Source organism: Portunus trituberculatus, chromosome 28, assembly GCF_017591435.1.
Source record: "Portunus trituberculatus isolate SZX2019 chromosome 28, ASM1759143v1, whole genome shotgun sequence".
NCBI lineage: Eukaryota > Metazoa > Arthropoda > Malacostraca > Decapoda > Portunidae > Portunus > Portunus trituberculatus.
The window spans coordinates 8,829,579-8,843,431 of NC_059282.1; the positions used below are offsets into that span (position 1 = coordinate 8,829,579).

At 39.7% G+C, this 13,853-nt stretch overlaps 1 protein-coding gene across 2 annotated transcripts; it reads right to left on the minus strand.

Annotated features, from left to right (window-relative positions):
* LOC123510164 (cyclin-dependent kinase 9-like) lies at positions 1-10,313 on the minus strand. Of its 2 annotated transcripts, none has more exons than XM_045265031.1 (8): positions 10,125-10,313; positions 9,416-9,497; positions 8,859-8,949; positions 8,098-8,264; positions 7,192-7,307; positions 6,508-6,646; positions 5,717-5,939; positions 1-5,259 (listed from the first exon to the last, which is right to left on the minus strand). In XM_045265031.1, exons 1-8 carry the CDS (start codon positions 10,226-10,228, stop codon positions 4,955-4,957), a joined length of 1,227 nt encoding a protein of 408 aa, XP_045120966.1. In that variant the 5' UTR covers positions 10,229-10,313; the 3' UTR covers positions 1-4,954. The 2 variants fall into 2 exon arrangements, with proteins under 2 accessions (XP_045120966.1, XP_045120967.1); XM_045265032.1 differs by lacking the exon at positions 10,125-10,313 and adding an exon at positions 9,618-10,098.
* Positions 10,314-13,853: the final 3,540 nt, after the last annotated feature.

The following is a 13,853-nucleotide window of genomic DNA, read 5'->3' on the forward strand; positions in this document are numbered from 1 at the left end:
TCAGGTTATATCATTTATTAAGAAAGAAATATTGATTAAAAGTAAAAGAGAACTTCCCTAAAATGCCTTAAAAATGGTAACCTTGTATATTCATTGTCAGCCTTTATGTGGTGTGGTATTTTGGGGTGGTGGTGGTGGTGGTGGTGGGGTAGTAAATATTTTGTGTTGCCTACAAATTTGCCTCAGATACTTAAAGCCGTGCTTATCCTATATAGAAAATTATAGATTACTTAAAAACACTGGAACGCTACTCGCTAAACTCCTCTCTGGTGTGTGTGTGTGTGTGTGTGTGTGTGTGTGTGTGTGTGTGTGTGTGTGTGTGTGTGTGTGTGTGTGTGTGTGTGTGTGTGTGTGTGTGTGTGTGTGTGTGTGAGTATGTGCATTTACCTACTTCTAGCATACAGAATTTGAGTGAATCTGGAGTTATAATGTCTCTAGAATCTACCTTTTTTTTCATCTAACATGGTCTTAAAAATAAAATTGCAGTGTGTGTGTGTGTGTGTGTGTGTGTGTGTGTGTGTGTGTGTGTGTGTGTGTGTGTGTGTGTGTGTGTGTGTGTGTGTGTGTGTGTGTGTGTGTGTGTGTGTGTGTGTGTGTGTGTGTGGTGGGCACTGGTTGCTGTGAAGGCTTTGTACATGGTCTGCCAGCTGCCCTCCAGAAGGGGACAAGCTGGCCTCTCAACTTATTGCTACATATTACAGTACACCTCTTCACATGTACTCTGTGCACACGCATACATATAAATTAATTAGGTCTTCTATATATATATATATGCTATGATATTTACAGATATAAAGAATGAGAACTCCTTCAGACTTTGTTTCGTAATCTTTCTTTATACAAACGGTAAGAATTAACTTTACCAGAGAAGAAAAAAAAATGAAAAGAAATAGTCATGTTAAACCAAATTCCTTCCCCAATAATAATAATCTACTTTTGAGTGTTAAATATAAATCCCTTTAGAGAAAAAAACAAGGTGACGGATAAACGATAACAAAATATACAAAATAAACCTCTAAATCTCTACAATATCATCCTTTTCAGTAAGAGTGACAGGATAAGGCACCGGGCCATCCTCTCCTACACAGCTGGTCACTGCCGGGCCAGCAAAACTAATGGAAAGCAGCGGGAAGGGCAGGGAAGGACAGGGTGGTGGCTCAGGGTGGCAACAGTGAGGGCTGTGATGATGATTGAGATAAAAAACAAAGCAGTACCGAGATTAGTATGAAAGGATGTTGTGTATGTATCTATCTGTGGCATGTAAAGAGTTAAGAGTTTGCAGTTGAAGGTAATGATACAAAAACACTATCTGGATTTGTAAGAGAGGACGTGTATGTATTTATCTGCATTGTAAGGTTTGGTTGGAGATAAAGACAGCAGCTATGATTGTGATTACGCAGTATAAAACATTACTGTAGACAAGGAGAGGTGACATATAGGAAGCATTTCTATTGCACATATCATGACCAGGCAAGTATTTATGAAGGAGGGAATAGAGGAATGAGGTGTATTACAGTGAATGCTGGCTCTCAAAACTTCACACCACCTTTTCAAGAAGAATAAGAATAACTGATGATAAATATGGATGCACTGGAGGAGAGAGAGATAAAAGGGAGGGAGAAAAGAAGGTAAGTAGAAAAGAAAGGAGGAGAGAAAAGTGAAAGCTGAAAAAAAGATATATGAAGGTGAAAAGAAGCAAATAGATAAGTAGAGACACCACAGGCTGCAAAAATAACAATGACACTTGGGGATGTGATGCCAAAGCAGTCTCTCTCACACCACAGCCACCATCCTGCCCTCCTCACTGGCTCAAGGGAACTGACCGAGTGGAAGAAATTACTAGAGCGACAAGATAGCCAGTCCAGCACGGCACCTCAATACAATAGTCAGTATTCAGAAACATTGCTCTCTCCTCACATTCATCTTCCAAGGCCACAAAGATCATTAGCTGGGTTCTCAAGCATTTCTCCTTTTGATAATGTAGAAATCTTATCAATCAGCCATTAAAAGCAAAAAACATCCTTGAAAACCTGTGTAACTTCAACTTGTGCCTTTGCAATCAGTGGTGTGGTATAGAAAAGTTTCTGAACACAACCCAATAACTTTGCACCATAAGGAACTAGCTGTCCTGTCCATCCTGCTTGTGTAATAGGACAGACAAGGCTGACAGAAACACACTCATAGTTTAGTGACCTGCTGACCTAACTGGTAATATGTCAGACTCCTGTTTACCTTGAGGTTCCTGCCATGGTTCAAAGAGACTTTGCATGAGTAACACATCCCCCATTCAGATCAATCCCTTGATGCAATCTTCCTGAGGGTGGCAGGACATTCAGGGGAAACATGCATCTAACATTTACTGATTAAGACACATCATTGCCAAAGTCTGAGTCTTGGTCGGCCTTGATTATCACTAAACACACTACAAAAAAATAACTCCAATACTCACATGTACATTTTAAGTGTCCTCCCTAACTTACTTATATATACTCAGCCTTAAAGTTACTCTCAGGGTATGATTTGTACTCTGAAGAGGCATAGCCATAAACCAACTGCCCAATGACTAGTGGGAGAAGAAACTATCTTTACCATGTACAAAAGACAGATAGATCAGGTACTAAGGGCAGTCCATTTGCCTCACCAATGGACGCACTACAACTTCCTCCTCATAAACTTTGCTTATGGACTACATTTTGAATTGGTGACGTTAACTCAGGTAAAAAAAATTCAAAGAAAATCCTTGATTAAAAAATATACATAAAAATGTAGCTATATGATCTGCTGGGATTTGTGATTGCACTGGAATTCATAATAAAGAAATCTCCTTACACCATAGAGCATTTTTCATGAGATATTTTCTTTTGGTAAACGAAATAGTAAAAAAGATCATAACACATCCAACCCTTGCTTAGCTATACTGAAGGATGACACTGTGAGAACAATTGACTTTGGGAATGTAAGCTTTTATCAACACAGGTGATGGCATTCTGACAGTATTAGAAGCCCTACTCTACTTGAATTACCCATTGTCTCTTAGCTATTTTCATCATTCTTATTATTTACCCTACCACAGTTCCCAAGTACAAAGAGGTGAACACAAAGATGATAGTAAGAGTGAGTGCTGCCAACACCAAAATGCACCAACTCACCTATGCCAGCCTTCCCATCATCAACACCTGTAAAGCTAAAGTGTGATCAACATTTGCAATATCTTACAGCAAACATAACTTCCATCTTACAGACTTGATTGGTAACATTACTAAAAAATATAAATCTGATAAAAATGAAACTAAGAAAAAGACTCAAATAACATGTAAACAATAAATGAAACAGAGAACACAGAACATAAATATCAGGTACTGAATATATTACTTCCACAAGAGGAGTCTGGCAGTGACATTATGAAAACCTGGGAGAGAGACAAAGCCAAGGAAGCAAATACAAACTAAATCTCCACCAGGACCTAGACAGCCCCTGGACATTCCCTACACTCACCTGTTTGATTTAAGTTTGGGAGAGAGACATAGCCAAGGAAGTGATCACAAACTAAATCTCACCAGGACCTACAAAACACCCCGACATTCCCTACACTCACTACCACCTGTTTGTTATAAGCTTGTTTAAGTGATAAATCTACTGACCCATCTTCATGTTTGGTTTCCTCTGATGGCCGTCATGAGCCAAGGGAGAAGTTTGCTGCACTGTGCTATGCTGGGGTGAGTAGCAGTGAGTGGTAAGCAAGGGTTGGACGCCACACTCTCAGACGTGACGGAACAGTTTAGTTGTACATACAGTTACTTTACGACACACAGCTCAGGTCTGTGTTCTGAACGCTTTGCTCTCTCACCATAACTATTTTCAAGGTTCATAGAAGTGACTAGCTGAGTTTTCAAAAGTGTTTCTCCTGTTAATAATATAGAGATATGGATTATCTGTCACTGAAACCATACATACACACTTGATAACCTATGTCACTTCAATTACAGCCTCTTGAAAGTAGTAGTGTGGTGCAGAAGTGTTTCAGAATACAGTCCTTATATAACACAGGATGCAGAATTATTTCAATAACTCTGAACCATTCATTGCTGGCTCAGAAACAACTAAAAGTAGCATAAATTTTGTCTTTTCACACTAAACAATCCCTTAGAAAGAAAAACATTTGTAAAACATTTGCACCTGTTGCTTTCATCTTGTACTCAACTTTTTTGTATGCATATCAACAACATGTACTTTGTTTTGCGACAAGTGATCAATCAGAGAGAACGATTTACATTACCATCGACGCAGCCAATCGGATTCACCATAGCAGCTCACACTGTCTCCCAAACACACAGGGTCAGTCCTTCACAGCAATACAATAACTGAATACATCACTCCATTATACTAACTCATTTGCCAAGACCTCCCTCGCCTCCACACTGACCGTAATGTTACTGTCATCATATTTCCACAACACCAATACAAAATACCCAATCAATAATCTAATTCCTCCTCAGTACAGCATCATAACACTGAATTTCACTGCACCAATATTCTAACCAATCCTTAAGTGAAGCGGTGCCACAATAACACTTGATTTCAGTGATGAAACGGAAATTCAAATATCAATCGATCTCTTTTTCAGTAGTGTCAAAATAGCCATAAGACTTCACTGCATTGACACAAACACTCAGTTACTCAAATTCCACAGGGCCAAGACAAGCAATCCTTTCTTAATGCAGTGTTAAAAAAAATACTCAAGAATTCACTGCACCAAGACGAACACTCCATCCTGTAACCACTGACCCAAGACCTCCATACATGCTCTCAGACACACAGAGGCCTATCTCAATAATACTGCAAGGGAAGGACCTCTACAAAACAAGAACACCCATAACTCCACAGCCACCAGGGCACTGTAGAGTATAGAGGCAACACTGGTACACAGGGAGTAACTGGAATACTGAAACACAGCTCAGAATATTCTCTCAGGGCACGAGGACATACTGGCTACACTGGCGGAGGCGGAGGAGCGGTGACCTGGCCGTCTGGACCCTCCTGGCTGTGACTGGCTAGACTGTGAGGATTGGGATTGCTGTGAGGAGTGAGCTGCTTGTGATGGCTGTGGCTGTGCGGGCTGCTGCTGCTGTGGTTGCTTCCCTCGTCGCGGTGGTGCCAGGAACTCAAACATGCTGTGGGTGTGGTGGGACAGCATCTTGCCCAGGTCACACGGCAGAGGATCCACCCAGAAGAAGTCGTGGTTTAAGGAAGAATCTGCATCTGTGAAGGATACAAAAACGATGAATAGGAAAATAAACATACATATTCACAGTAATCTGTCATATCTATCTATCAAGTCAGCAATAAAACACAAGCCATCCCAGACAAAACACGAACAAAAATAACTACAAGAATAACAATGAAGGAAAAAAATAAATAAATAATACATCGAGATAGTAACTTACCACACTAATCTGTCTTCTATCCATCTATCAGGCCAGCAATAAAACACAAGCCATCCCAGACAAAACACGAACAAAAATAACTACAAGAATAACTATGAAGGAAAAAAATAAGGAAAATACATTGAGATAATAACTTACTCGCACTAATCTGTCTTATCTATCTATCAGGTCAGCAATAAAACACAAGCCATCCCAGACAAAACACAAACAAAAACAGCCACCACTATGAAGGCAAAAAAAAACAAAGAAAACACATTGAGAGAGTCACTTACCCATCCTCTTAGCTGGGTCAAGGGTGAGCATCTTGTCTATGAGGTCACAAGCATAGGGGTCTCTCACGTAGGGCTTGAGTCTGTCCTTCACCTTGCGCTTGTGGTTCTTAGGGAGTTCCATGGTGGAGTAAAGAGGCAGCAACTCCACCCCTGGCCACACTTCAGGGGTAATTGAACCACACAGCTGGGAGATCAGGTTGAGCTGGTGCTGCTCAGTGCTACCCTGTATTAGGATGGTGGTGTGAGGTGTAAGTACTGTGCTGTTTTTAGGTGTAGCTGAGGTGGGTCTGGTATAGCAACACATGCATATAGGTAGTTTAGTTTTATTTTAGTTTTTGTTTGGTTAGGTGTAATTTTAAGATCTATTTATTTAGTTGATTTTAGTGTAGTCTGGATCAATAAACAAAGAACCATATAGAAACACACACACACACACACATACACGCACCCGGTAGCTCAGTGGTTAGAGTGCTGGCTTCACAAGCCAGAGGACCGGGGTTCGATTCCCCGGCCGGGTGGAGATATTTGGGTGTGTCTCCTTTCACGTGTAGCCCCTGTTCACCTAGCAGTGAGTAGGTACGGGATGTAAATCGAGGAGTTGTGACCTTGTTGTCCCGGTGTGTGGTGTGTGCCTGGTCTCAGGCCTATCAGAAGATTGGAAATAATGAGCTCTGAGCTCATTCCGTAGGGTAACGTCTGGCTGTCTCGTCAGAGACTGCAGCAGATCAAACAGTGAAACACACACACACACACACACACACACACACACACACACACACACACACACACACCTGCATGATGGGGGTACGTGTCCACATTTCGGCCATGATGCACCCTGCTCCCCATAGATCAATGGGCGGCCCGTAGTTCCTCTCCCCCAGCAGGAGCTCCGGGGGGCGGTACCACAGGGTCACCACGCGATTTGTGTACCTGTGGTGGTGATGTGGTGGTTAATTGTGGTGAATGATAATGATGCAAAGGGCAATGATGATACATGACTGGTTAGGTATCAAATATATGCTTTAATACCAATCAAAAACTTAATGAATGAGTGAGAGCAATTAGATATGAGATAAATGTCCCACAAATAGCTATCTATCTTTTCATCAGGGTGGCAATTTCACACAGGCACTGACAAGACACTTCACATTCACACCCAAGGAAAAAACCAGTAAATAAACAAATCTACATAGTACATGACTGGTTAGGTATTAAATATATGCTTTAATACCAATCAAAAAGTTAATGAATGAGAGGAATTAAATATAAGATAAATGTCACACAAATAGAAGTAAATAAATAAACTACCTATCTTTACATCAAGTTAGCAATTTCAAATAGGCACAGACAAGACACTAAAACAGTAAATAAAACACATACACTTAAATTTTTCCACCATTCACACTGTTTGCCCCAGACAAGGAAAACAAACAATAGGTAAGCCAACCACAACCATAACCATAAATCTTCCATACCTGTTTGGCTGACCATTGCGCTGGGAGAAGGCTCGAGCAAGGCCAAAGTCTGCCAGCTTGAGGGTTCCGGACTTTGTGATGAGAACATTTGCTGCCTTCATGTCTCTATGGAGAATCTGACACACAAAACACATCATTAACCCCCTCCAGTACCATGATGTATCTTCATATTCATTCTGGTTACTATTTGATGATTTTATGCAGCTTCAGAAACTTATGTGGGGATTAAAATAGAGAAGACTTTGGCCATTAATCTTCTGACCTCCACAGGCCCTTCTTAATATCAATAAAATTGTCTAATAATGCCCAAGACTCAAGGTAGAAATGAATTATGGTAATGAAGGAGTTAAATACACTTCACATATCCATTCCCTTCTACTTCTGTAACATACAGACATGAAGATAGATTGGATGTTTCTTAGCTATACAGAAGATGGTTAAGCTGAAGACAGAGAGAAGGAGAGCTGTAACAAGAGTAATGAGTTAAGGCTACAAGTACAGCCACACTATTCCAAGTAATCTGGTTGTCCATTCTTTCCATCCACATCATCTAATATAGTTTAGATGTGAACACAAAAAAGGAGAATCCACAAGGACACAAAAGAACACAACATAAAAAGATATGGATGCAGTAAGTAGCCATCAAGCTCCTGTATTGAAATGCCTAACTATTCCATCCCATCACATATATCCACAAATTTATCTACTCTTTAAAAGCTTCCTACTGACTCAGCTTTCAATTTTTACCAATCATTCCTAATCTATATAATATTCTAAACCTCCTACTAACTCAGCACTTATAACCAGAGTATCCTCAGCCTCTTACACTAGAAGACAGCAGATGAATGAGATAAAACAGATTACTCTCTCTATCTAGAAGATACCAACACATTCTCCTTCTCTCACCTTGCTGCTGTGGATGTAGAAGAGTCCCTCAAGGAGCTGCTGCATCACCTTCTTGATCTCCCCAAGGCTGAATTTCACATTGTAATTTGACAGCAGCCCAGCCAGATCATGCTCACAGAAGTCAAACACAAGGTAGAATGTGGAACGCCAGCGGTTGAATGCAGATGCTGTGGGAGGAGTGAAGTGTGGGTTGTCTGATCTGGGTATCTCCCCTAGTGGGCTTCTGGCTTCTCAATCAGGGTTAGATGGAATGCAGGGAAGCTAACACACTGCTGATGGTCAAGTAATGATCTAACACAGTTTAGCTTAATGATTCGTACCAGGTGGACATCATCGTCAGTCACATCACCTACATTTGCAAATAATTAAATATTCAACGTGATAATGACAGAAGTAGCAAAAATGTGAGTGTAGTTTCTGAATAAGGGGTAATACTAGTACTTTTAATCCAACAGCTCTGGTGATACTGAAGTTAGTGATGTGGGTGTGTTTATGAAGCTGACATGGGCAGACTGATTTAATCAAGTAGCTATAATTGTCCTGAAACTGCTGTCATGATAGTTTCAAGGTTGAGATGGACAGATATAATTGTACAGTTAGTGAAGTAGCCAAGACTATCTATCCTCAAACTATTGGCAAGGTAATATTTCACAAGGTAAGTTATTTCAGATGCATTTGGCTAAACTCTCCTGACCACTCTACAGCTGCTGCCATGAGAGCACATTTCACTAAGGTCATGCACATGCGACTCTTATCCTCACGTTTTGTCCGGCAGATTTCATTTAGCTTTACAACATTGTCATGCTTGAGCTGTTGCAGGATCTTGATCTCCCTAAGGGCAGTGATGGGGAACTGCAAGCCAATGTAATACTCAAATTAACATTAAACACACACAAAAGTTGTATAGATACTTTGAATGATTACTTTTTGTATATGCTATTCCCTGTACCTTGGGGAAATACTAACAATGGGCATCAACATTCATAATAGTGTAGGTAAATGGCAATGTATGAATGAAATATATTCCTTAAAAAATTATATTCATAAACGTATCCCTAGTAAATCTCAATCAATGCTACATTCTAAACATTTCCTACATCAAACACTTCCTGTATTTTTTAGTTTCTTTTTCACAGCTACAGGTCCTGCATAAATATATCAAAGCAAAGAACAGAATCATTAAATCTGTAACATCCACAATGGATGTATCAGGTTTTCACAATACTATTTCAATTATATCATCATCATTACTCATCTACACTTTTCTTCCCTTCCTATGTAATTTGCATGAAGCAAATACATCTTAGTCAATACTTACACCCTCCTTTTCATTTTCCATGAGAACTTTCTTCAAGGCTACGACTTTCTTTGTCTTCTTGTGTCGAGCCTTGAACACCTCCCTGCAGATACAAGGCAATAAACATCATTTACTTCTTTTCTTCTCAAGGAAAAAATGCACAAAATAATAATAAGGAAATGCATATGATGATAGCAGTACAAAGTCAAAACATAACCATTACCAATTTAACTGTTTTCTTTTTCATGAATAAAGACACAGCTAAGTCTATGTGTATCAAGTTATATGAGTTTGGGCTTAATCAACTCCAAGCAGTGATAATAACGTAAAATTGAAAACTGTGAGGACCCAAATGTCGCTCCCCACCCAGTTAGACCACTGAACAGGAGTGTAGTGTACGTGTCAGTCATTGAGGGCACATGACAAAGGAGTCAGTGGTGGTTCAATGTGTGCGTGGCAGTCCACACAGCACGTACTACCAATCAAAACAACCGTGCATGACAAGTGTACGTGACTGAAGCTAACAAGATAGGAATACATACAAAAAGAGACTGTACGTGCTAATTACATCATTGTACGTGGAAATTAAGTCAATGTACGTGGCCGAAGAGTATGCACTATAAAAAAATTTAGAGTCTGACAAGTACGGGAGATTGAATTGAAGTACCTACTCACTCCGTCAAGGCCGCGGCACGGAGACACTCGTAACACACACTGCTTAATACTTTACCCGAACGTGCCCTGGCCTATCTTGTCCAGCTTCTCGTACTTGCTGACTTCATCGCAAAACGGGAAGTGGAGGTCTTCGTAATTCTTCTCGCGACTGCCCATCATCTTCCCGTCATCAGCTGCACACCGAGGCTTCGTTTATTTACTCCCGCCAGGCCTGACAACCTCTCCGATTTGTCCCCCGCCCTGGGTGACCCCTCATCCTCTCCGTCCTGTTTTCAAATGTAGCTACTCTACCAAGCACACATTAAATTGACAAATGAATCAACAAATAGATGAATAAATACATAAACACATAACATATTAAGTGTTTTTTTAACATATTCCATTTACTGTTTCTAAATATATAAATATGTATACATGCTTTCTCTGACAAACTATTTCTCTTTGCACTCTTTCACACTCATAACCAAATAGAATACACATAACTGCTTCTAGACACGTTCTATTTCACGATATTTATTTAACGTACATTAATATACAAGTAAAGTGCGAACGTTAGCGATATGTCAAATCATACTCACAATGCACAGGTTTGCAAGCCTGTATTTTATAAACAATGTCACTTCAGGAAGAAAAAATAAATAAATTTCGTTTTACAGTGTAAATGAAAAGCATTTACCAGCATAAACACACACACACATACACACACACAGTGAATTACACACACACACACCGCGTAGTGTAGTGGTTAGCACGCTCGACTCACAATCGAGAGGCCCGGGCTCGAATCCCGGCGCGGCGAGGCAAATGGGCAAGCCTCTTAATGTGTAGCCCCTGTTCACCTAGCAGTAAATAGGTAAGGGATGTAACTCGAGGGGTTGTGGCCTCGCTTTCCCGGTGTGTGGAGTGTGTTGTGGTCTCAGTCCTACCCGAAGATCGGTCTATGAGCTTTGAGCTCGCTCCCTAATAGGGAAGACTGGCTGGGTGACCAGCAGACGACCGAGGTGAATTACACACACACACACACACACACGGGACCACCATGCATGAGTGTCCGGTTAGCTTCTCACTGTCAGTGGTAGCAAGCGGCAAAGCTCATTACCGACATTCGTACAACATTACAACCACGCTTAATAAGTTAACACAAACAAAATACACTCGAACCAACACAAAATATTCCCAAACACACAAAACTCATATAATAAACCCTTAAACACACTCAAAACACGGTTAAACACCCCATAACACAAGGAGGATCGAGGTGGAGGAGGAGCGAATGTACTACCTGTGGTGAAGGAGGAAAAGGAAGGTAAATGTGACAATTAACAGGCACACAAGGAAGACGGTTAAGTGACGCTCGTGTAGAGGTGGAGACGGCCGCCGCCTCCGCCATATCATCGTTCTACCTCACTTAAGAGGAGGCGACGGTTTTTAGTTTTTTTTTTTTTTTTTTTTTGTCAGATTCTCATGAAATTTGGTGTGTTTATGTATTAGTACTCAATTACATTAATCCCAAGTATTATTGAAATACGATAATTAGTTTCAGAGAAAAAAATATATAATGCGCTGAAAACGTATTATACAGCATTCTTTGCTATTTCTCAAATGTTTTTCAACCTACTACTTTGAAAATACGTGTACATGCTGTAGATGTATGTAGCTATTTTTCCATCGTGAAACATTTTGATTATTGTAATTCATATATAAAAAAAATTGAATATCGATGACAAAAAACTACTTTTTTTCTTTTAACTTTTTATACAGAGGCATACTATAGTTTTTTTTTTTCCAAAATGTCACACGATGAAAAAAAAAAAGTCATATGCTTCTCTTTCTATTGATACCTTTTTATCTGAAATTACTTAAAAACTAACAGAGATATATATTGCGCTCGAAATATCAATAACTTTAGTTTTGAGATATGACCCGTTTTCTGTTGAGCAATGCATATCACGATGTTTGTTGGCTACATGATTATGTCATGCTTAGTCCTTGGACAATTCTATTCAATCCTGCACAGCCAAGGTCAGTTATTACCTCATATACAAGCTTGTAGTTCATAATACAAGCTTGCAGTTCAGCTCAGTGAGGTCTCTTTCCTTCCCAGCATCATCTACCAAGTGACGTGGTGTTACTGGCATGTCACTGTCACTGTATGTGGAACACGTGACATTGATGTGTCAAAGCTGTTATTTGTTGCCTCCATTGTCTTGGTACCCCAGCATTCGGTACATGTTCTTGATGCCAGACTTTCAAGTTGTGACCGAAAAATAATGAATTTTTCATCTTTACAAGGAGGAGGAATCTTGCTTTTCAAAAGATGAAAACGTGTATCCATCCTTGCTGTTTCTCGTGACTCGGTTGTTGCTTGTGATGGTGAAGCTGACAGCTGTGAGGTTGAGGGAACAAGCTGAGGTGGTGGTGGTGGAGAGGACACGTGTGTGACCGGGGTCAGGTCATGAGTGGGTGGTGGCGGATGTCACTGCGCCGAGCGGCTGAGATCTTTTTAGCCCTCTTCTTCCTCCCTTCTGCTCTCATTCAGCTTCTTCATCCTTTCTTTCTGGTTGGTCTTCATCTTTGATTGATGACCCATGACTTTCAATGTTCTAAAGTGCAGGGAAAGAGTGGAAAATCAAAAGACGGATTGATGATTTTACTTACGTAAAGGAACTCGTTTCAAAATTGACTTTTAGAAAAAGTGAAGCCAGAGACAAATGTTTGATATTTTGTGACTTGATAAGTACTTAAATTAATATCCACAGAATCAAAACAACTCCAGCCTAACTAGTGTTGAAAAATTAAGTAAATTAAATATAATATAAGTATGAAAAAATATTCTCACTTGTAAAGTAATGAAACGTCCAGCCATTTCGACGTAAAATGTATAATGAAAAATATGTTTAACATTATGAATGACTTTCTCATGCATCCAACTCTGACTTAGAACCACAAGTGAAGGAAATTAAAAAGAAAAATTTATAAAAAGCATTGAAATCTAAACTCATTAATAGCTCTTTTAAAATCTACCCATTTTCACTTGGCAAATATACTAACACACTCTACAGAGTTTGGGTTATCTTTTTAAGGCATTCTTCAGTGAGCTGGGACAGTGAACCAAAAGTGTAAACAAATAAAACAAATATACAATTTACATTTAACAGCATTATACACCATTACAAATTTCATATATTTCACTCAGTGGCAGTATGACACATTTAAAAGAGCATAGGCAGTTCTATGAAACCATTTGAAAAAAAATATAAAATGCTGAAATGGAAATTTTGACAGTTAAGAAGGCTCATACTTACTCCATAAAGCATTGCTAGACGCCATATATTTACCAGAGGCGTGGTAAACAGTTCAACAGTGACGAAAGATTCATAGAAACCCTAAAAACATAATCAAGAAATCCAGTGGAGTTAGGGAAAGATAGCAAAACATATTTGAAGCAGCGGGTGGGAAGAGCTATGAGGTGGCTGGCGGGGTAACCATCTTGTCTTTCATCACACTAAAATTTAGGCCATGTCGAGTCAATATGATGTGATGTGATATAATACTTGGCAGTTGGCTCCACTCTGAGCCATGTTTGGCTTACAATGAGTGAGAAATAAATCCAATAATAGCTTACAATATAGACAACCTGTCTTTCCCTAAGGCCTTAGCTGACTGACTGCTTGTATAATGTATATTCCTCAATATCGCATGAATTCCAATTGTTCCCTCTCTCACATGTAATAAAAACCTAAAAACATAAAGCAATAACCTCAAAAACTACCTGCGTAACCGA

Coding starts and splice junctions, on each gene's coding strand:
- LOC123510164 (XM_045265031.1), bottom strand. CDS start 10,228: ATGATGGGCAGTCGCGAGAAGAATTACGAAGACCTCCACTTCCCGTTT. Junction 9,498..10,124: donor ATAGGCCAGGGCACGTTCGG/GTAAAGTATTAA, acceptor TTGTATCTGCAG/GGAGGTGTTCAAGGCTCGAC. Junction 7,308..8,097: donor TCTACATCCACAGCAGCAAG/GTGAGAGAAGGA, acceptor TTTGTGTGTCAG/ATTCTCCATAGAGACATGAA.